The sequence below is a fragment of the Canis lupus genome, chromosome 33, assembly GCF_003254725.2.
Source record: "Canis lupus dingo isolate Sandy chromosome 33, ASM325472v2, whole genome shotgun sequence".
Taxonomy (NCBI): Eukaryota; Metazoa; Chordata; class Mammalia; order Carnivora; family Canidae; genus Canis; species Canis lupus.
In genome coordinates this window covers 22,948,593-22,969,866 of record NC_064275.1, presented here as the reverse complement: position 1 = coordinate 22,969,866, position 21,274 = coordinate 22,948,593, and the positions used below count along the sequence as shown (strand labels likewise).

Below are 21,274 nucleotides of genomic sequence, written 5' to 3'. Positions count from 1 at the left end.
TTGGGTAATAATGATCAGATATATATGGATTTTCTACAATGATATGAAAGCCATGAGCCAACTTATTGGAATTAAATATCTTTGAGGCCATCTAATATTTTCTTCATTGTGTTACCATAGAAACACAGCATGGCTCACTGTTGTTAATTCAGTTCCAATTTTTATGGGTTATTACTGATTTTATTATTAATAGCACATAAAATCCAGGTATTATTTAATCTTTCAAGTGCACTAACCATAAAATTTTAAATTGTAAGGAGTGGTAGTAATCACTGAATTGTGTAAGTATCTTCTAAGGAAGAATGTTCATTAACGGATTCAGAAGACAGGCTGAAATGCAAACAAACAATTCTTTAGTACTAAAAAGTAGCAGAAATAGTTACCAGTTCCAAATTGCCAAGCAGGTTGCTCATTCAAATAGAGGTGTTAGGGTATAGTGGAAAGAAGGCTGCCCTTACAGTCAGAAAGGTTGGGTTTTACTATTTGGGTTTTACAACTTAAGAACTGTATGTTTTTGACCAAGCATTTTAAAGTTTTTTTTTTAAAACCTTGGTTTTATTCACCTGGGAAAATGAGGGGGAAACTATCTCACAGGGCTGTTGACAGGATTTATTTATTTATTTATTTATTTAGTTTTTTGACTATTCATTTGCCTTATTTTTAAAACATTTTTTTTTATTGGAGTTCAATTTGCCAACATATAGCATAACACCCAGGGCTTATCCCGCCTAGTGCCCCACTCAGTGCCCATCACTCAGTCACCCCAACCCCCCACCCACCTCCCCTTCCACTACCCCTTGTTCATTTCCCAGAGTTAGGTGTCTCTCATGTTTTGTCACCCTCACTGATATTTTCACTCATTTTCTCTCCTTTCCCTTTATTCCCTTTCACTAATTTTTATATTCCCCAAATGAATGAGACCATATAATGTTTGTCCTTTTCCGATTGACTTATTTCACTCAGCATAATACCCTCCAGTCCCATCCACGTCGAAGCAAATGGTGGGTATTTGTCATTTCTAATGGCTGAGGAATATTCCATTGTATACATAGACCACATCCTCTTTATCCATTCATCTTTTGATGGACACCGAGGCTCCTTCCACAGTTTGGCTCTGTGGACATTGCTGCTAGAAACATCTGGGATGCAGGTGTCCCGGCGTTTCACTGCATCCGTATCTTTGGGGTGAATCCCCAGCAGTGCAATTGCTGGGTCGTAGGGCAGGTCTATTTTTAACTCTTTGAGGAACCTCCACACAGTGTTCCAGAGTGGCTGCACCAGTTCCCATTCCCACCAACAGTGCAAGAGAGTTCCCCTATCTCCATATCCTCTCCAACATTTGTTGTTTCCTGTCTTGTTAATTTTCCCCATTCTCACTGGTGTGAGGTGGGATCTCATTGTGGTTTTGATTTGTATTTCCCTGATGGCCAGTGATGCGGAGCATTTTCTCATGTGCTTGTTGGCCATGTGTTGTTGACAGGATTTAAATGAAACTCTCTGTTAATGCAGATAGCATGGTGCCAGCACATAGCAAGTATGCATAAATATGGACTGAATTTAAATCTGAAATGTACATGTAACACTGGCTCTGATCCACACGCTGATCAGGTATTTACCAGACTGGAAGGTATTTTTCTACAATTTCTGGTGCTTTTTATGGCTTGTTTTTTTCATGTTTTTTGACTACTAGGTAAGATGTTACCTCTTTAGAAAGATAATCTCTGCTGGCTGTAATCAAATAGGACCTCACCTTTTTTGAAGTAAAAGTTCATGAATCTCTTACCTCCTTCTAGAAAGGCAAGAACCTCAGGACACTAACTCTGAAGGCAGTGTTCTTGGTGGCAAACAACATAAATTGATGGTGGTTAATTAAAGCAGGAAAGGAGAAGATGGGAAGTCTAAAGGATCAGAAAACAAGCAGCAACCAAAGGAGGCTAGGTCACCAGAATGACATCATAGGAACAGTCCAGAGATAACCAATGCTGGAACCAGGTACTAGATGTCACAACTGGCATCATAGCCACAATTACCTCTCTTCAGTGGACAGTAAAATGAATTCTTTATCCCTTCCTTATTCTTATCCCTGAATTTTTGTGACACTTGCTTAAGATTGATAATCTAGAGGTGAGCCTCTCTAATTGGCTACACGTTCTGTTATGTGAGCATGCTATAGTTGCTGGGAGTTCAGAAAGCATTTTTGGCATTTGCAGTGGAAGATAGACTCTGATTCCCACTGAGAATAAAACTGGGGAATTCTAGAACATTGAAAGAAGAGTCTTGATGCTTAGCAGTCACAAAATACACAGCAATCCTTCCCATAGTGTACTCCTTCAAATGCTCAATGTCTACCAATACTTTTTCCCCTTATATTTATATTTTAAAAATACATAATGTGTCTATCTTCTCACAACTGTAAAATCACTCAATTCTACCTTAGGAGACAATCCAAAGTCTTATGATTATTTATGGTTCCCAGATTTAAGTCCAGTGGTGATATTCATTCTTCTTTGTGGGTTATTCTTATGTCCTCATATTCCTCAGTCTGTGGACTGACTATAAAATTACCTGCCACCCATAACACCCTAATAAAACAAGAAGAGGAAGGAAACAAAGTTAGTTGAAAGTGTAAATATGTAAATGACACAGCAAGGAAGAGATAGAGGTAGAGGATACAGACATTATTTCTGAAACTAATTATTAGGCCATAGTTATGTTAATTCTGCATCTTTATGAGGTAACATTCTTTTTTTTTTAATAAAGATTTTATTTATTTATTCATGAGAGACATAGAGAGAGAGGCAGAAACATAGGCAGAGGGAGAAGCAGGCTTCCTGCAGAGAGCCCCATTCAAGACTGGATCCTGGGACACTGGGATCATGCCCTGAGCCAAAGTCAGATGCTCAACCACTGAACCACCCAGGCGTGCCAAGAGGTAACATTCTTTTAGCACATTCATAGAAAGTACTTGAGTTTCAGTCCAGGCCTTGAGTCCAGAATTTTGGGATTTAAGTATATTATCTTTCTTTAAGCAATGTGGTAGCATTAAAAGAATTCATCTACCCCAAGGCTCTTCATACTGCTTTTACTGTTCTCTGAGAATGGCATCTCAAAGCTTTGTTTTCAATGTGCACTTAATGAAATAATCATATAATTTTTTTCTTAATCCTTTAATAGTGAATAACTTTAATTTTCATATATGAAACCAATTTTACATTCCTGAAATAAATCCAATTGGTGTGATGAATTAATTACCTTTTTTATATATCACTGAACTTGATTTGCTAACATTCATTTGCATAATGTAAATCTCTATGTGCTGAAAATTGGCTTATCTTCTTTTCTCCCATTATCTTTGTCAATATTTGGTAATCAGTATAATGCTAGCACTGCAAAATGAGTTAAAGAGAGTTTCATTTTTTCTTTATTGTCAAGTAATTTGCAAAAGATTGGAGATTTTGCTTCCTGAACATTTGGTGAAACTTGCTGATTAAATCATCTGGATCTGTAGTTTTACCAGTAAGAAGATTTTAAACTATTGCTTTAACTATCTTAATTACATGGGACTATTCATATTTTCTGTTTATTTTTGAGCAAGCATTGGTAAGTTCTGTTTCTCTAGAAATTTGTCCCTTTCTTCTAAGTTTTCAAATTTATCAGCATAAAATTGTTCATTATTCTCCTTATCATTTTAATCTATAGCATCTGTAGTGATGTCTCCTTTTCAATTATGGTATTATTTGAGATCTCTTTCTCTTCCCCTGTCTCTCTTATTTTAAATTTTAGATAAGATGGTCAGCAAAGGCTTCAATTCATGTGCATGTGACAAAAGACCTACAGGAAGTGAAAGGAAAGCTATGCAAAATGTAGGGAAAGAATAATTTTGTTGGTTCCAAGGCAAACATGTTCCTGTTTGTTCAGGAGATGTTGAGGAGGTCATTGTAGTGAGAGCTGAGTGAGTAAGGGGAAAATAGAAGAAGCAATTAGATAAGGAGGGACTAGATCCAGTTGGGCCTTGTGATAAGCAGAGTAATGGCCCCCACCCTGCAAAGATGCCCACTTCCTAATTCCTAGAACCTGAGAATATGTTCCCTTACTTGGCAAAACCAAATTAAGGTTGCAAAGTGAATTAATGTTGCCCTTCAACTAACCTGGAGATGAAGAGATTATCCCGAATTATCCAGATGGGCACACTGTAATCATAAGGATCCTTAAATGTGGAAGAAAATGCAGGAGAGAGAGTCAGAGAGACAGCAATGTGAGAAGGCCTTGGCCTGATGTTGGTGACTTTGAAGATGGAGAAACAGGGCCATAAGCCTAGGAAAGTAGGTGGACTCTAGATGCTGGAGAAGGTAAGGAAAGGATTCTCCAGAAAGGAACACAGCCCCACAGCCATCTTAATTTTAGCCCAGTGATACCCATTTTGGACTTCTGACCTCAGAACTGTAAGATAACAAATTTGTGTTGTTTTATACCACTAGATTTGCAGTGATTTGTTAAAGCAGCCATAGAAATCTAACACAAGCCCTGTGGTTTATAGTAAAGACTTCTACTTTCACTGTGAGTGAGATAGGAAGTCGTAGGGCAGAGGAGTGATCTGATCTGATTCAATAGGATCATTCTGGATGCTGTGATGAGAATAGACTATTGAGGAATTCCTTCCCCCTTGTAGGTTTTGGCTTGACTGTCCCATATTTTATTGAGGTCTCATCAATTTTGTTTAAGATTTAGAAAAATATAATTTCACATTTCTTTTGTAAGTTGGGGTCTCCACTCTGTTTTGTTGCCAGAAATACAACTCTGAACTTGCTTTAAAGTTCTATGGAAAACTCGGAATTTGAACCAGCCAAAATGTGATTGCAAGTACCAATATATATAAAATCAAGTGAGAGATTGAAAGAGATTAGTTTAGATTAGTGAATACTGGTAAAGAGACTTTGAAAAATATTTGAAAATTATTTTCCTTGCAGTGTAAGAAAGAGAATACAAAGAGAACACTGAAGTGACATAAAATGCTTCTTATGCTGTTGCCCTTTTCAAGTCCTAAAAATCATAGTGGCACCATCTTAGATTTTCCATTAGGATAAATTCAGTAGCATTTTGTCTTAATGGGCCCTGCTCAGAGAGTAACTTTACCTGAAAATAAATGTGTTCATAATATTCTTAAAGTTTAAATTTGATTAATATATAATGTATTAATTTCCAAGGTAGAGGTCAGTGGTTCATCCGTCTATAATACCCAGTGCTCATTACATCATGTGCCCTCCTTAATGTCCATAACTCAGTTATCCCGTCCCCCCAACTTCTCCCTTCCAGCAACCCTCAATTTGTTTCCTATGATTAAGAGTCTCTTGGGGGATGTCTGGGTGGCTCAGTGGTTGAGCATCTGCCTTTGGTTCAGGTCATGATCCTGGGGTTCTGGGATCAAGTCCCATGTTGGGCTCCCTGTGCGGAGCCCACTTCTCCATTTGCTTATGTCTCCGCCCCCTCTCTGTGTGTCTTTCATGAATAAATAAAATCTTAAAAAAAACTCTTATGATTTGTCTCCCTTTCTGATTTCATTGTTTTATTTTTTCCTCTCTTCCCCTATGACCCTCTGTTTTGTTTCTTAAATTCCACATATGAGTGAGATCATATAATTATCTTTCTCTGATTGACTTATTTTGCTTAGCATAATACCCTCTAGTTCCATCCACATCTTTGCAAATGGCAAGATTTCATTTTTTTGATGGCTAAGTAGTGTTCCATTATATATATATCTCACATCTTTATCCATTCATCTATTGACGGACATTTGGGATCTTTCCATAGTTTGACTATTAGGAACATTGTTGCTATAAACATTGGGGTGCAGGTGCCTCTTTGGATTAAATGTGTTCATAATCAAAGGACTTACAAGAAAAGAGCCAACTTTTCCCCAAATAGATGAATATGTGAAACTTTGCTTCAGCAATATTCACAGTGGCCATAGGGATTAGCTATCGTAACAGGGATGGAAATACTGCTTGCCTTTGTGTAAATCCTATCTAGCACTGCTCTACCAGAGGACTGGGTAGAAACTGACAAAACGAGCAGATATCAGAAAGACTAAGCTGTCAATATATCTAGGTTATAAATTGATCCAACATTTGAGAAGGAAGTGTTAAAGTATGAAATGGGTTCTTTAACATAGAATAAAGTTATTGGCTTATCAGTTATTCTAACAATTCCCTTCTTATCTTCTCCACTCCTTTATTGCTATTCTAAAAAGTATTTTATTTATTTATTTATTTATTTATTATTTATTTATTTATTTATGAGGGGGTGGAGAGAGAAAGAGCTAGCGCATGAGCTGGGGGAGGGGCAGAGGGAGGAGCAGACTCCCTTCTGAGCAAGGAGCCAATGAGGGGCTTGATCCCATGACTCTGAGATCACAAACTGAGCCAAAGGCAGATGCTTAACTGACGGGGCCACCCAGGTGCCCCCTTTATTGTTATTGTTTGTTTATTTATTTATTTATTTATGAAAGGGAGACCATGCATGAGGCGGGGGGGGGGGGGTAGGAGGTGGGGGAGAGAGAGAGTCTCAAGCTGACTCTGTCTTGGCCAGGCTTGATCTCACAACCTTGAGATCATGACCTGAGCTGAAATCAAGAGTCTGACAGCTTAAACGACCAAGCTACCCAGTTATACTGATTATAATTTTAGAGGCTAATCCCCTCTTCCCAAAGGAGAAGGGGGAACAATTCATTTCAAATTTTACTTCTGAAAGGACCAAGCTCCAGTCTAGCTTATATATATGGTCCTAAGTAGCTTGGTTAAAATAGTTACAAAAAAAACCAAAAAAAAATTACAAAAATGAGTCACTGGATCAAAAAATATTTTCTAACTTTAAGAATGATCTTCTTATAAACTATTCCATGGACAAACATCCTCAAAAACTTAAATGCAATTAACTTTTAATTATACATAAATGGAGAGGTGTAGGTGCTATTAATAATTTAAAAATAGCTAATTAAAAATAATATATATTTGGCTTTGGAAAGCCTTGTAATTCCCTCCGTTTCTCTTTCTTGTTTTTCTTCTAAGCTAATATTAAAATTAATTTTCCATTCTTGAATGCAGAGTAACGGTAGAAAGAGGATCTAGCATTTTGATGGGTGGAGAATAGAAGCTGGTCCAGTATTACATTTGGATTTGGATAATCTATATTTAGATACTTAGGAATTGACTATATTCTCATGTCATCAATGTTTTTGAGCCAGGATTATTATGACACTGTATCAGAGTCCTTTACCCTAGGGTTCCTGGTCCCAGACATTCCCCTCTCCATTTCTTCTTTGGTCAGATAGACCAACTAGAGCTCCCTTAGAAGGGGTTGGGGGTGTGGCATCAAAATGAACAAAATTTTATGGGCTACTTATGCTGGGGTAGAATGGAAATGGTAGGAGTGGGGTGGAGATGGGACAAATGTTGGGGCGGCACCTGCAGTGTTCCCCACAGACAGTTGTTAAGACACTATGGTATATATAAATCTCTTCAGATATTGGTCTGTAAAGAGAGAAAAGAAAAAGACTTTGTGGTGTGGTAGGAAAACAACTATAGGATGAATGTCAGAAAACCTTGGTTTCAGTTTTGGTATTTACAATCCCTTGATCTTTTGGAGACTTAGTGTATTAACATGTAAAGAGGGGTAATAATACCTACCTTATCTACCCCCTGGGGATTGCTGGGAAGATCAGAGCAGATAATATATATGAAAACACTTAGAAGTTTATAAAGTATTACACAAAGGTAAGATGTCTGTTGCTTTAGCACTTGGAATACTTAAAAGATTTAAAGAAATCCTACTGTGGTCATAAAGTAGATTAGGACGAAAGAGTCTGGGGAATTCATCTTTACTAATAACAAATTTACTCAAAATACATGCCAGTGGTATTATCTCTGTGAACTAAAAAGCATGTTTTTTTCTCTGTTTCCTGTGAGAGTGTCCTTTTGGGATGCTCTGTGTACTGCACTTAGAGTTTCTAGAACTCCCAATCGGCTTCCTGTTAGTCCACCATCTACCATCTGCCCCTGAGCTTTCGGGCAGCCAGATTGCCGCCTGAAATCGGATCCCCACTCCCCCTTCAGAAGCCACATTTCCTCTTCTACTAAAAGGGCTACTTCTCTTCCTAACTCACCAGATCTTGTTGGTAGAAGGTAGAAGGTACACTATGGTGACTTAGAGGCAGGAGAGCGACTCTTTCTCTGATTCATGACCTTGCGGATATAGCCCATGTACAATTATGAGTTTTTTAAAGGGTGGAGGTCATATCTTATACTTTACGTTTAACCTTCAAGCTAACCAGTGTCTTACACGGTGTAGATACTTAGTAAATAGTTGCTGAGTCGATGTGCTAAGAAATATATGAGGCAATTTGCTTTATCAGGGCTTTCATCCTAGATTATTAGGTTAAGAATGAATATTCTTTTTTTTTTTAAGATTTTATTTATTTATTTATTTATTTATTTATTTATTTATTTATTTATTTATTTATTTATTTATTTATTTATTTATGATAGACAGAGAGAGAGAGAGAGAGGCAGAGACACAGGCAGAGGGAGAAGCAGGCTCCATGCCGGGAGCCCGACGGAGGACTTGATCCCGGGACTCCAGGATCTCGCCCTGGGCCAAAGGCAGGCTGAGCCAAACCGCTGAGCCACCCAGGGATCCCCAAGAATGAATATTCTATCTCAATATTTAAATCTGGGATGATAGAGAAGTGAAGACCTATTCTGAGTAGCACCTGCCACTTGAGAGCTTCCTTGCTTTTCTTCTTATATTACTCTCATGCCCTACTTGGGACTGGGTTTGAATGTGGGAATATGTGTAGGACAAAACAAGGAAGTGAATTGGATGGAGGAAAATATGTAGTCCTTGCTGTGGCACTTAAAAGAATGAGCCCAGTGATGAAGTCATAGTTGAAGTTTAAAATTTCTGTTATTAATGTCAAATAAACTATGCTGTCATATTCTTTTTTTGCCATTAGAAATATGGTAAGGGATTCTAACATATTGGAAGTGTGAGCAAAGTTGAAGCATCTTCAATTAATAAACTATATCTTTTCAGGGTATTGGTATTAAAGGTAATTGGCATTTCTTAATGTGTTCTCTCTCTCTCTCTCTCTTTTTTTTTTACTTAAAATTATAACATCACCATTTTCCAAAAAACAGTGCATCCATAATTTCACCATCTTGATACTGTTATTTTTGCATTTGTCTTCCGATCTTTGTCCAATGTATGGATGTTTTACTTACTTGCTTTTCTTCTGTGCATACTGTTTTCATTCTGAATTGCCCTGGGAGTATTATATCTGCCAGATGGAGGCTCAAAATTTCTGACTGGCTCCAAGAATCCTAATCGATGCTGCTGTAGAAATTGACATTTCCCCCTGGGGGAAGGCATGTCCAAAAATTTTAGAAGGTTCCCATTGGAGGCTGAAGCAGAAAGTGACTATGGGCTGTTAAAACACCAGCGATCCAATGAAAAAGGAAGGCAGGTTGGCTTTTAGAAGAAGAGAAGTAGGTGGATATTTAAGTAAAATAATTTCAGATGCCAAGAACATATCTCTTCCCACTTACCCAAAACAAACAGGAAACAAAAAATAAAAACCCAAAGTAATAATCACCGTAATAAAATCCCCCTCTCACTAGTTGACGAAGAGTTGAAGTTAGTTTAGGAAAGCTATTATGTGGGGCACCTGGGTGGCTCAGTATTTGAGTGCCTGCCTTTGGCTCCCAAGGGGAGCCTGCTTCTCCTTTTTTTTTTTTTTTTTTTTTTAAGATTTCATTTATTTATTCATGAGAGAGAGAGAGAGAGAAGCAGGCCCCATGCAGGGACCCGACGTGGGACTCAATCCCAGGACCCCAGGATCACATCCCGGGCCAAAGGCAGGCGCTGAACCGCTGAGCCCCCCAGGGATCCCCATGCTTCTCCCTTTGCCTATGTCTCAGCCTCTCTCTCTCTCTCTCTCTCTCTCTCATGGATGAATAAATAAAATCTTAAAACAAAACAAAACATCTGTAATGTTTAAAATGGCAAATTTTAAATATCAGAAGCTGAGATAAATTTTACTAAAAGGGCAAGAGAAGACGGTAGGGGTCTTTGCTAGAAACGGGGAAGTGAGGGGACTAGTACAGCCCTTTAATGCTCTTTTATGGGAAAAAAAAACAAGAAAAGGTAGTGGGGTTGGGGAAGAGGAAAGGAAAAAAAAAGTTATGAAATGGAACAAACCTCAGCAATTCTTAATTTTGCCAGATTGCACGAGAGAGGAAGTGGACAACTAGAAATCATCTGAAAAGGGCCGCGGACAATCTTGCCGCTCGCAGGTGGCGGCGTGTCCCGGGCGCGGGCTCTGCGGGCCGAGACCGCGCGGGCCTGGGGGGCGGCCCGGGGCGGGGCTGGGCGCCCCCCATCCCCCACCCCGGTCCCCCGTCTCCTCCCTTCCCCCGCCCCGGGCCGCGCAGGTGCAGGTGGCGGGGCCGGGCCAGCTGCGCGCCGCGCCCGCTCCGGGGGGGCCGCCAGGCGTCGCGCTGGAGCCGCGGTTGCCCCGGAGACCGAGCGGCGAGTGGGCGGCGCGGAGCGGGGCTGCTGCGGGGCCTGGGGCGGGCGCGGGGCGGGCGCGGGGCGGGCCTGGGGCGGGCCTGGGGCGGGCGAGGCGGCCCCTGGGCGCGGGAGCTGCACTCGGCTCGGCCGCGCGTCCCACGGTCCCGGCCGCGGCGGGCGGAGCGGCTGCCCCAGGAGCGCCGAGGGCCCGGGCGGGCGGCGGGCGCGCTCCCCGCGGCCGCGGGATGACTCCTCCGGGCTCGCCGCTGGCGCCCCTGCTGCTCCTCTCCCTGCACGGTGAGTAGCCGAGCCCGCCGGGCCGGGGGCCGCCCCGCCCGGCGCAGGTGGCGCAGGTGGCGCAGGTGTGCCCCAGGTGTGCCCCAGGTGTGCCCCAGGTGGCCCAGGTGTGCCCCAGGTGGAGAGGTAGCCGCCCCCGCCGCTCGGTCCCCGCATCCCCGACCCGCTGCCGACGCGCCGCGCTCTGCCGGTCACCCCGGTCACCCCCGGTCACCCCCGGTCGCTCACCGGGCGCGGCGCGAAACCGTTTCCGTGATCCCGCGGCTCCGGCAGCAACAGAGGTGCTTTGAGATAAAGGAGAAAACTTTAAATTCTGGCTTTACCGTGACCTTCAACTAGCACATGCAGCTTTCGCTGAGTCTGTGATCTTTGCTTTAAGAATAACTAACTGTACAGTGCGCTACACCATGTCCGAAAACACTGATTTTATTTTATTTATTAATTTTTTTGTGTGCTCTAGCTTCTTCCCCAAAGCATTTACAGGGGCTTACAGAAATGCACAATGTGCAACAGCGTTAGAACAGAAAGACTAAACATCTGTGTACTTTTCTTAGTTTTTTAAGAAAACTGACTTTCCACTCTCGATTTAATCTCTCTTGCATTTTATTTTTCCATCACTAGCCGTCCTGTTTAACTCTGATTTTCACCTAACACAGTGCCCTTCTGTGAGCGCACTGTCCTTGGAATCAAGTTTTCTGTCCCATTTAATTGATGAGATTTATTCCAAAGGTTTCATTTAAAGAGCAGGTTCAGTGATTTATGGAATATTGTGGTTAACCTTGTTTGTTTCTGGAGATACCAGTATGTTTCCCATAGTTTTGTGGCCTCACTTGAACTGATAATGTACCAGGGATCTTGAAGTAACTTCATGTTAGTTGACTTAAATTGTTCGAATTTATTTAGTAGGGGAGAAAGAAAGACAAAATTTTGCATACTTTTTCCGTAGATGCAAGTGAAGGAAATCATCAAAATTACAGAGAACTTTCCTAAAGTTCAGTAGATATATTTTTGGTGATGACGTGTAGACAATAATTAAGTGAACATGAGTACGTGCTAGCAAATTAATTTTGTCTGGTTACCCTTTTGAAGGGGCCGACATTTTTCTCTGTCCTACTTCTCTCAAGTGTGAAATAATTAGAGCTTTTTATACAATTCTTTGGCTATAACTGAAAATGTTTATAAATATTGCTATAAGAGCTGCTGAAGTTTTGGTAAAAAATATTCTTAACCTTCATCTATTACAATAAATGCTGCTCTCTTTTTGTAAGTAGCATTTGTGTATAGTTTGTTTTTGAATTATTAGGCAGTACTTCAAAGAGTGGATGTAATTTGCAGAAGCAGCCTTACAAGGTCATCTGATTTGTTTCCTTTCCTTCAGCAAAACTATTCCTCAGCTGTCCTAGGATGTTTTTAGAGACTTCCAAGGACAATTCAGCCTTCATGATAATCTATTCTGTAGAAGCACTTTTCACCCTCAGAAATGAACAGTTGTGTTCATTTGCTCAACATATATTTACTGAGCTCCCACTCTGGGGCTGGTGGAAGACAGGGATGCACAGGAGCTTGTTTGCAGCCGTATGGAGTCTGCCTTTTTAAAACAGGCTGTAAGCATGCAAAATGATTCATGATATAAGGAATATATATATAAATACACACACACATATATATATGATTGCTATTTATTAATGGTGATAGCAAGGAAGACTTCATAGAAAAGTTTTCTGTAATCTGGACTTTAAGTTGGGTTTGAATTGGCTGACATGGGAGTGGTTGGGCCTGCTTTCCTAGTCAGAGGAACAGCTTGGGTGAAGGATATGAAATGAAAAATACTGAGGCATATTCTTGAAAGGCCAAGTGTCTCGCTGCTAGAGCAGGAGATGTGTGCAAAGGAGAAAGGGCTAAAAAAAGTAGTAAAAGAATAGTAGAGAGCCTTGAATGCTGAATTTGGGATTTATTCAGGAGGCCACGGTCTCCTTAAGATGGAGAGCGGAGGGGGGTGAGCAGCTGTTGTGTGCCTACTTGTGCCTAGCATAACAGTCCCCAGAGTATACTGTGTCCTGACTGCCATTAAGTTCTTGAAGTCAAAGACAAAGTTGTTTTGAATGAATTAGGGCTCATCCCTAGGACTTAGAATGAGGAGAAGGGGTGGAAACATGAGCAAAGTGACTTCATTATGAAGGAGGAAAAGAAATGGAATGCTGAGTAGATAACCGTTGTAGCGTTGGCCACTACGAAGGCATGATACACAAAAGGTAGAAACAGAGTCTTGCATTTTTGAAAGAAAGTGGATGTCAAGAGATTCCTGTTTTTATTTTTGTTTGAGTTTCTGTAGAGTAACTTCCAAGGGAATTTGGACTGAAAAGTTGGCTTCTATATAGTTTTACCAATGGGTTAGATATATCTGAAGTGGTTTTTTGTACTACTTGTGTAATGCCTTGAAATAGCAGTTACTTTCCAGAATCTGAGAAAATCCTGTAAAAAGAGAGATCACATGAAATGAAATGAAAATGAAAAGAATTATGAGCCTAAATGTTAGCATTCTGAAAAATTTCTTGTGAACTTTGATTCCTTAGTTCTAGCTTGAATTATGTAACTGCTTTGGAAGGATTCGCTTTTTAGCAGAAAACCTGTCGTTTTCCCTACATGAAAGGTGACAGCCACTGGATGAAAATTTTAGAGAAATTAAGCTTAACACACTGTATATTCAATGTGGACTATTCAGGAAGCAATTTAAACATGAAATCACTAAGTGCTTCTAAAATGCTATGCTTAAGAACTGTTGTCAGGCTTAAGGTAATGATGCAATGGGTAAAGATCCCCACCCTCCCCACCCCCAAGTAACAGTATGTTGCACATTTTCAAATGGGTTTTCACACTTTGATAGTGGAAGCATTTATAATGAAAAGTCTCATTTGGATCTTCATACTTAAGCCATGTGATTTAGTGCCAAACAAGGTGATGTGCTGGTACACAAGATTCTTTAGCTGCAATGAGTCCTACAGAACAAGAGACTGGAAATACTAGCTGAGTTGAGGGGAAATTGTGGCACTCCCACTGAAATTCTCATCTTCCTTAGTTCATTTAGAATAGGGATTCTGAATTTATAGTTACCTACAATAGTGATATTTTAGGCAGTTGGAGGTAGGATTGCGGGATTTCTGGTAGCCCACTCACTTCAAGTATCCCCCTCCTTTGTTTGATAAGGACTGTCTGGCACTCAAATAGCTCACCCTTGGATTTTGAGAGCATCCCTCAGACCATCTGGAGGCTCTGATACCCTCCTTTAATCATAATTGAGACTAACTGGTTTCGGAGGGGTTGTCAGTTCTTGGGTGGTATTCAAAACGCCATATGAAAAAAAAAAAGAAAGAAAAAAAAAGAAAAAAACACCATATGATTTGAACTGAATTGGGTCTTAAAAGTGGGAAGTTGTTTAGTTACTTATTAGTTAAACTGATCTTACTAAATTGTGGAAGGATTTTTTTTTCTTTCTATTAAAGTTTGGGTAATTGATTCCCTCCATACTGGTTTCCTACCACCTAGAAAGAGCAGTTTACCTTTGTGATGATTTAAAAAAACATGAAGTTAGTCAAAGAAATAAAATCTGTTTCCTGATTTCACAAATGATAGACTCGGCCATTGACCTGGTACCAGTTCGTCTTCATCATTGTCAGATACCACATAGCTGGTATATGGTGTGACTCTGCGTCACATGTATTATAGGACGATCATATTTTAGCAAGTATCACTAAAATTTTTATGTTTATAAGAAAGATTAAAAAATACAAATTTGCCAATGTGAAAAAAAGCCTGTTCAATGAAAAGATTTTTTAGAAGAAGTCTAATTAGTGGTTTCCCTTCATTTAGCATTTTGATCTTGAGAAAGGTAACAAACTGGGACACCTGGGTGGCTCAGTGGTTGAGCATCTATCTGCCTTTGGCCCAGGGCGTGATCCTGGAGTCCCTCATTGGGCTCCCTGCAGGGAGCCTGCTTCTCCTGCCTGTGTCTCTGCCTCTCTCTGTGTGTTTCTCATGAATAAATAAATAAAACCTTTAAAAAAAAAAAAAAGAGAAAGTTAACAAATTGACAGTCTTAGATGCACACTTTTAGAAAAGCATTGCCAGTAAAGAAGTTGAGATGCAAAAAAAAAAAAAAAAGTTGAGATGCCAGAAGCCCTGAATTCAGGAAAGTCTTGTACTACTTAGAGTTCTTTGGAAGAATCCCATGTTCTCATTAATGTTGATTCTTTTCTGTCCTCTTTCCTTCTCATCTTCTTCCATTTTTATTTTATTATTATTATTATTATTATTTTATTTTATGATAGTCACAGAGAGAGAGAGAGAGGCAGAGACATAGGCAGAGGGAGAAGCAGGCTCCATGCACTGGGAGCCCGATGTGGGATTCAATCCCGGGTCTCCAGGGATCGCGCCCTGGGCCAAAGGCAGGTGCCAAACCACTGTGCCACCCAGGGATCCCATCTTCTTCCATTTTGGAGAATGTTCTATCATTCTATAGCATCAGGGTCTTTTAAGGTAAATAACACCATTCATGGTTCCTTCCAATGATTTAACTCTACCTAGTTTGAGGATACATCACCCATGGAGTCAAGTAGGTCAACCCAAAAATCACCCTAGAAGCTGGGCATTGTTGAGGATATGTGAGAATGTGGACATAGTTTATGCTAGTATTTTCCCCTTGTTCCATGATGTCAACTCTATGATATAACTCGGTGTGTATATGTGTGTATGTGTACGTACACACATATGTATATATGTATGTGTGTACTTTCTCTAAAAGACATTATCATACCTGGCACAGAGTAAGTGCTCGTAGATACTTGAGAATGACTAAGTGAGTGGTTACTTATATAATTGCTAATCCTGTGTGCCTGGAGTACCCGAAAAGAATGTTTTTTTCCCCCTTTTAAAGAAAAGTAATTTTTGTTAAGCATTTTTTTAGGGATTTGGTGAGACTGTATCAGCTTCAGTGTATCTTTAAACCTAAGTATGTATTTTGTGAAGCAGAGGTGATAGAGATCTATTTTCATAGACTTTTCAGATTCTATGACTTTGGAAATTAATTTAAAAATATAATACAGATCTTTCGAAACTGATTTTTAGCTTATTTTTAATCACAAGGCTTTGGAATTGTCTACATTTGAAATATTTTTTTCCTAAGGAATTTCTGAAGATGTTGCTCCATGCAGTAAGGAATGACCTTGGACTTTTGGGTGTTCACTTATAGCCATCAAGGTTCCCATTTCCGTGCCTTGTATTCTTCATCCTGAGGGCCTGTATGTCAAAACTAGTCTCCCAACGAAATAAAAACAAAAACAAAAAAGGGAAAAATTAGTCTCCCAAGAACAGAGATATAAAATAACACCTGTGTAGGGATGCCTGGGTGGCTCAGTGGTTGAGCGTCTGCCTTCAGCTCAAGGCAGGATCCCGGGATCAAGTCCCCCATCGGGCACCCCACAGGGGAGCTTGCTTTTCCCTCTGCCTATGTCTCTGCCTGTCTCTCTGTGTCTCTCTTAAAAACAAAAACAACCTGTGTAGTCTAAGCTCAACACCCCCCTCCCCCATCACAGATAGATAGTACTGGACTTTGTTTTAGAAAAAGGAGCATTTAATTAGATGAGCCCTGTGTGGAGACATCATCGCCTGCTCCCAAGGGAGATTGCCAGTTGTCCTCTCCTCTCATTGCCTTGCCCTTTCCTGCAGTCTTCCATATTTCCCCCCAGAGTTTCTTCAGCTAGGATTTATTCCCTATGGACCATCCTCATAGTCTGTAGACACTCCTGAAATGTCATCAGTATTCTAATCATAGCTACATCCTCAACCACGTACTCAAAGGTGCCTTAAGGAACATCAGACATCTTTTTATAATACTTCATCTTTGTTTCCTTGTAGCAGGTCCATCATTACCTGTTATACAACTTTTGTCAGCGCCATGGTTCAGGGTCATTTGCCAGAACACAAAATACGGGGCAAAAAGTGAGGATAAAGTGTAGTAAGTGTCACTTGTTGCAGAACACATTGCAGTCAGGCTACATTTTAGGTTTTCATCGGGTGAGAAACCTTGTAGTACATTTCACTTATGCATATTGCCCGTGCGTAAATACAGATTGCCGTGCCAGCACTTGTTAGCCAAGACTTATGACAGTATGCAGAACATGTGAAGAATGTGTTAGCAGTGCAAAGATTCTCAAACTTTTGGCTTTGGGATTACTGGGGCCTTAAAGATTATTGAGGACCACAAGGAGCTTTTGTTTATGTGGATTATATCTATTAATATATACTGTATTAGAAATTAAAAGTAAGAACATTTAAAAGTATTTATTAATCAATTTAATAACAATAAATCCATTGTGTATTGACATAAATGATACATTTTCATGACAAGTAAGAATTTTTGCCCAAACCAAAAAATATTAGCAAGAAGAGTGGCAATATTCCACATTTTGGAAATCTCTTTAATGTCTGACTCATTAGAAGACAGCTGGATTCCCCTATCCACTTCTGCATTCAATTTCTTATGATGTGTTTGGTTAAAATATGTGAAGACTGTCTGGCTTTACACAGCCATGTAGTTAGGGGTATTTTCATAGCATTTTCAAATAATTTCAGCTATTCTTTGATATTTACCAAAACTCAAGAAGTAATAGTTTCTTAAGGAGTGGCTACTGTGGGAAATTAGAAACCATAGCAATAAACATTTCTTGCTCTCTTATTTTAAAATCCATTGGTTTATCATGTGATTTGAGTGGATCTTTTATTCCTGTATGATTTTTTAGTACACTATACATTGATAATTTGGAAGATACGGATTCCTCAATACAGATTTTACAAATGTTGACATACATTGGATTGAATAATATAAACAAATCACATTTGTTAATATCACCATTGATCTTATCAGTGAAGTGATAGTCGTATTTTGTTCAGTGTTGAGAAAATGTCTGCCACATACCTCAGTCTGAATAATTGTGGTCTGTGAGTTGTTCTTTCAAGTGAAAATGCTGATCCCCCCAAAAGCAACTATCTTGTTCAGTTTTGTGCTCAAGGATTTGTATCAGGGCTTTTCCTTGGGACAACCATTTTCTTTGGTCTGCTGCATAAGTGAAATATGTTTCATATTGCCCATTTTGTCATACAAGATATTATAAAAGGTCAAGATTTAATAAAATCATTGTTATTGCTTCATCAAAGGCATTCTTTAGTGAAACTGGATTTTCTTTTTTCACTGTGAGCACATGATGGTGAAGGCCCAGTGCAGTGCCTGTGAGGACAGTTCGGTGCCACTATCCAGACAATGGTGGGGCACTGGCGGTTCGCTCACCACTGTGTCTGTACCATCAGCACAAATGTCAGCACAGGCAAAAGACAGATGACAGTTCGCCATTATTAAGAAAATGGTCTTTACCTCATGGATTTTCTGGAAGGATCTTGGAGACCCTGTTGGGTCCATGGACTGTACAAAAAGGTGGTATACTATAAGGGAATGTTAGATTTTTTTTTTTTTTTAGAATTTTTTTTGAGACAAATGGCCAAAATTATTATATACTATGTAAGATGATATTAAATGGAGTATGCATTGATTGTTTAAACATAATAAACTCATTGAAGATTCTTTATTTTTGTATTTTATGTTTTTAATTACAGAAGTAACATTCTAGGCATAAAAATTCGAACAATGCAGAAGTGCTTAAGAACTGACTCATACCCTACCTCCACCCACGAAATTCTCTGGTTTTGCTGTGCACTGTTCCAGACCTTTTTCTAACGACAACAAAGTCTGCATGTACGTGTACTTTTTTTTTTTCCTTTTATGAGGATTTCTGTGGATCGCATAGAGGATCAGTCATTTATTTGCATTTTTTGGAGCTTTTGTTTGCCCTCGTTACCTAAAATCTAGGTTCAAAATTCAATTGTTTGATTGCACTTAGTAGGAAAGTAATCATAGCTACTAGGTAGAAAGTGTTTGTGTGTGTGTATTTTGTATGTGACTAACCACCACCATGCCATCAGATAATTTTTCATGAATTACTCATATTGTGTTTTAAGTCAATTTTATTGAAGTATAATTAGATTTTGGTAAGATGCTCCTATTTTGAGTATAATATTAGAGAGTTTTGATAAATTTATGCACCTGTGTAAGTGGAGTCAAATGTAGAAATTTCCATCACCGGAAAGAAAAAGCTCCCTCAGGTGCCTTTGCAGTTAACTCCTCCACTCTTGGGTCTAGTCAAATGTCGATTTGTTTCTGTAAGCATACATTAATTTTGACTGTTCTAACTTACCTAAATGAAATCATAATTATTTGTGCTTTGAAAAGTACAGACTTCAGGTTTTTTATTTAAAAGATCCACGTTCATTTTAAGTTAAACAGTACGAAGCAGGAGAAAAGAGTATTTCAACATAACATTCTAAACCACACCATCCAGATGTGTCCATTTTAATATTTGATGATTATGATTTATTTCTTGATAAATCTAGGTAGATTTCCATCATTTGGAATCGTTTCAGTGCTTACTTTGTCTTCTGAATTAGTTCATGTTTTCACTGCCTTTTTCTATTCAAATTGAAGGAGAGTTTGTATACATATATTATTGAGTCAAAATATCTTTCCTAGAATTTGTTAGAAATTACTCTCCATTTTCTGGCAATGACTGTTGCCGTGGTGAAGTATGAGATCAGGCTAAATTTAATTTTTCTCCCTTGAGAGTGATTTACTTTTTGTACCTGGATGTCAAAATCCTTTATCTTTATGGTTCGCTAGGTTAACCACAGTTTATCGTGATGTGCTTGTTTTTATCCGTTTTCTTCTGTGAGATATTATATCTTTTCAATATGCCTACTCACATCTTCCTGCATTTCGAATCTATTTTCCTGTATTGTGTTTCTGGGTATTCCTGTGTTTCCTATCTTACATTTGTTATCACAGACACTATGTGTTAAATTATTTTTTTCTCTTCTATGTAATTTATTTAAAAAATTTTTGACTCAGTTTATTTAAACTAAACCCAATTCACTCACTTCTCTTATTTTTTAAAAATAACGTCATAAATATTGTCCTATAATTTATTTATAAAACATAACAATTTAATATGGGTATTTTTCTGCATCTGTCATATGGATATACCCCTCATTCTTTTTAATGACCATTTAGTATAGCATAGCATGTATTTGCCATAGTTTATTTAACTATTTCTCCATCGTTGAACATTTTATGTTGTTTCGGATTTTTTTTTTTTTTTTTAAGTAGGCACCATGCCCAGTGTGGAGCCCAACTTGGGACTTGAACTTGTGACTCTGAGATCAAGACCTGAGCTGAAATCGAGTCAGACATTTAACTGCCTGAGCCATCCAGTCACCTCTGTTTCTTGTTTTTTGAGATTAGTGATGTTGTAGTGAACATCTTTTTTTTTTTTTTTAAGATTTTATTTATTCATGAGAGACACACACAGAGGCAAAGACATAAGCAGAGGGCTGGAAGCAGGCTCCCTATCCGGGGGCCCGATGAAAGACTCGATCCCAGGACCCCGGGATCATGACCTGAGCCAAAAGCAGATGCTCAACCACTGAGCCACCCGGATGCCCCTGTAGTGAACATCTCTGTATATATATAATCTATACGTTTGTGTAGGTATTTCTTCAGTTTGTCTTGCCCAAAGTGGAATTATTTGGATGTAATCATTTAACATTTGGGGGGAGATAACAGTATTATGTGGGCTTTGTATAGTCAGACATATTGGGTTTAAATTCCTGACTTACCATTTATTTGCTCCATGATTTTGAGAATGTTTTAATGTCTGAGTTTGAGTTTGATTATCTGATACAGTGGAGATGGCCTTCGTTAAGAAGTACTAAATTAAATGACACATCTCAAATGGGTCTAGCATCAAAAAAAAAAAAAAATGCTTGGTTAGTAACAGTTACTAGGATTATAAGGACTGGTCAGCCCCAACTTGAATCAGAAGTTCTGTATGGGGAGTACCAGTGGGAGGCGTGGCCTGGGACACATCCTAGCAGTTCTCCAGGCCTGCTTTCATTTACAAAATGAGGGAGTTGAATAAAGTAATCTCTTGTTCTTTTCCAGCTCTGTAATCTCATGATTCTTTGATGTGGCATCCAAGTATTAAAAATACTGGCAATAAAATAAACTGGAGAGAATATATGGCTGGCTTTAACATATTCACAAGACTTGCCCTATAATAGTTACTCGATTTTCCTCTCCTCCCCGATAAATATAATGCAACTTTCTTTAATTCTAGGAATTAAAATCATCCTCATCTGTTACAGAAAGATTACAAAAATTGGTTTCAAATATAAATCTTATTTTATATTTTATTTTAAAATTTATTTTTTGCACTTTGGTTCAGGCTATGTACATACCTATTCTCTTAAATCCTTT

General features: G+C 39.1%; 1 protein-coding gene and 1 long non-coding RNA gene across 5 annotated transcripts in view; one reads left to right on the top strand and one right to left on the bottom strand.

The window, feature by feature from the left end:
- The window catches only part of IGSF11 (immunoglobulin superfamily member 11), a 197,331-nt gene that overhangs the window by 63,008 nt on the left and 113,049 nt on the right, over positions 1-21,274 (top strand). The window contains exon 1 of one of the 4 annotated variants that reach the window (XM_025476665.3): positions 10,712-10,860. The exons of 2 other annotated variants lie outside the window; for them this stretch is intronic. In XM_025476665.3, coding sequence (XP_025332450.1) covers positions 10,809-10,860 — 52 coding nt within the window. In that variant the 5' untranslated portion in view covers positions 10,712-10,808. Of the gene's footprint in view, positions 1-10,711; positions 10,861-18,522; positions 18,662-21,274 lie in introns of those variants that run through there. One more of the 4 variants, XM_025476699.3, reaches the window with a different exon arrangement.
- Positions 175-10,416, bottom strand: LOC118353226 (uncharacterized). Its single transcript, XR_004811758.2, has 3 exons — positions 10,252-10,416; positions 2,433-2,582; positions 175-330 (listed from the first exon to the last, which is right to left on the bottom strand). It is a non-coding gene; the product is annotated as an uncharacterized LOC118353226 (long non-coding RNA).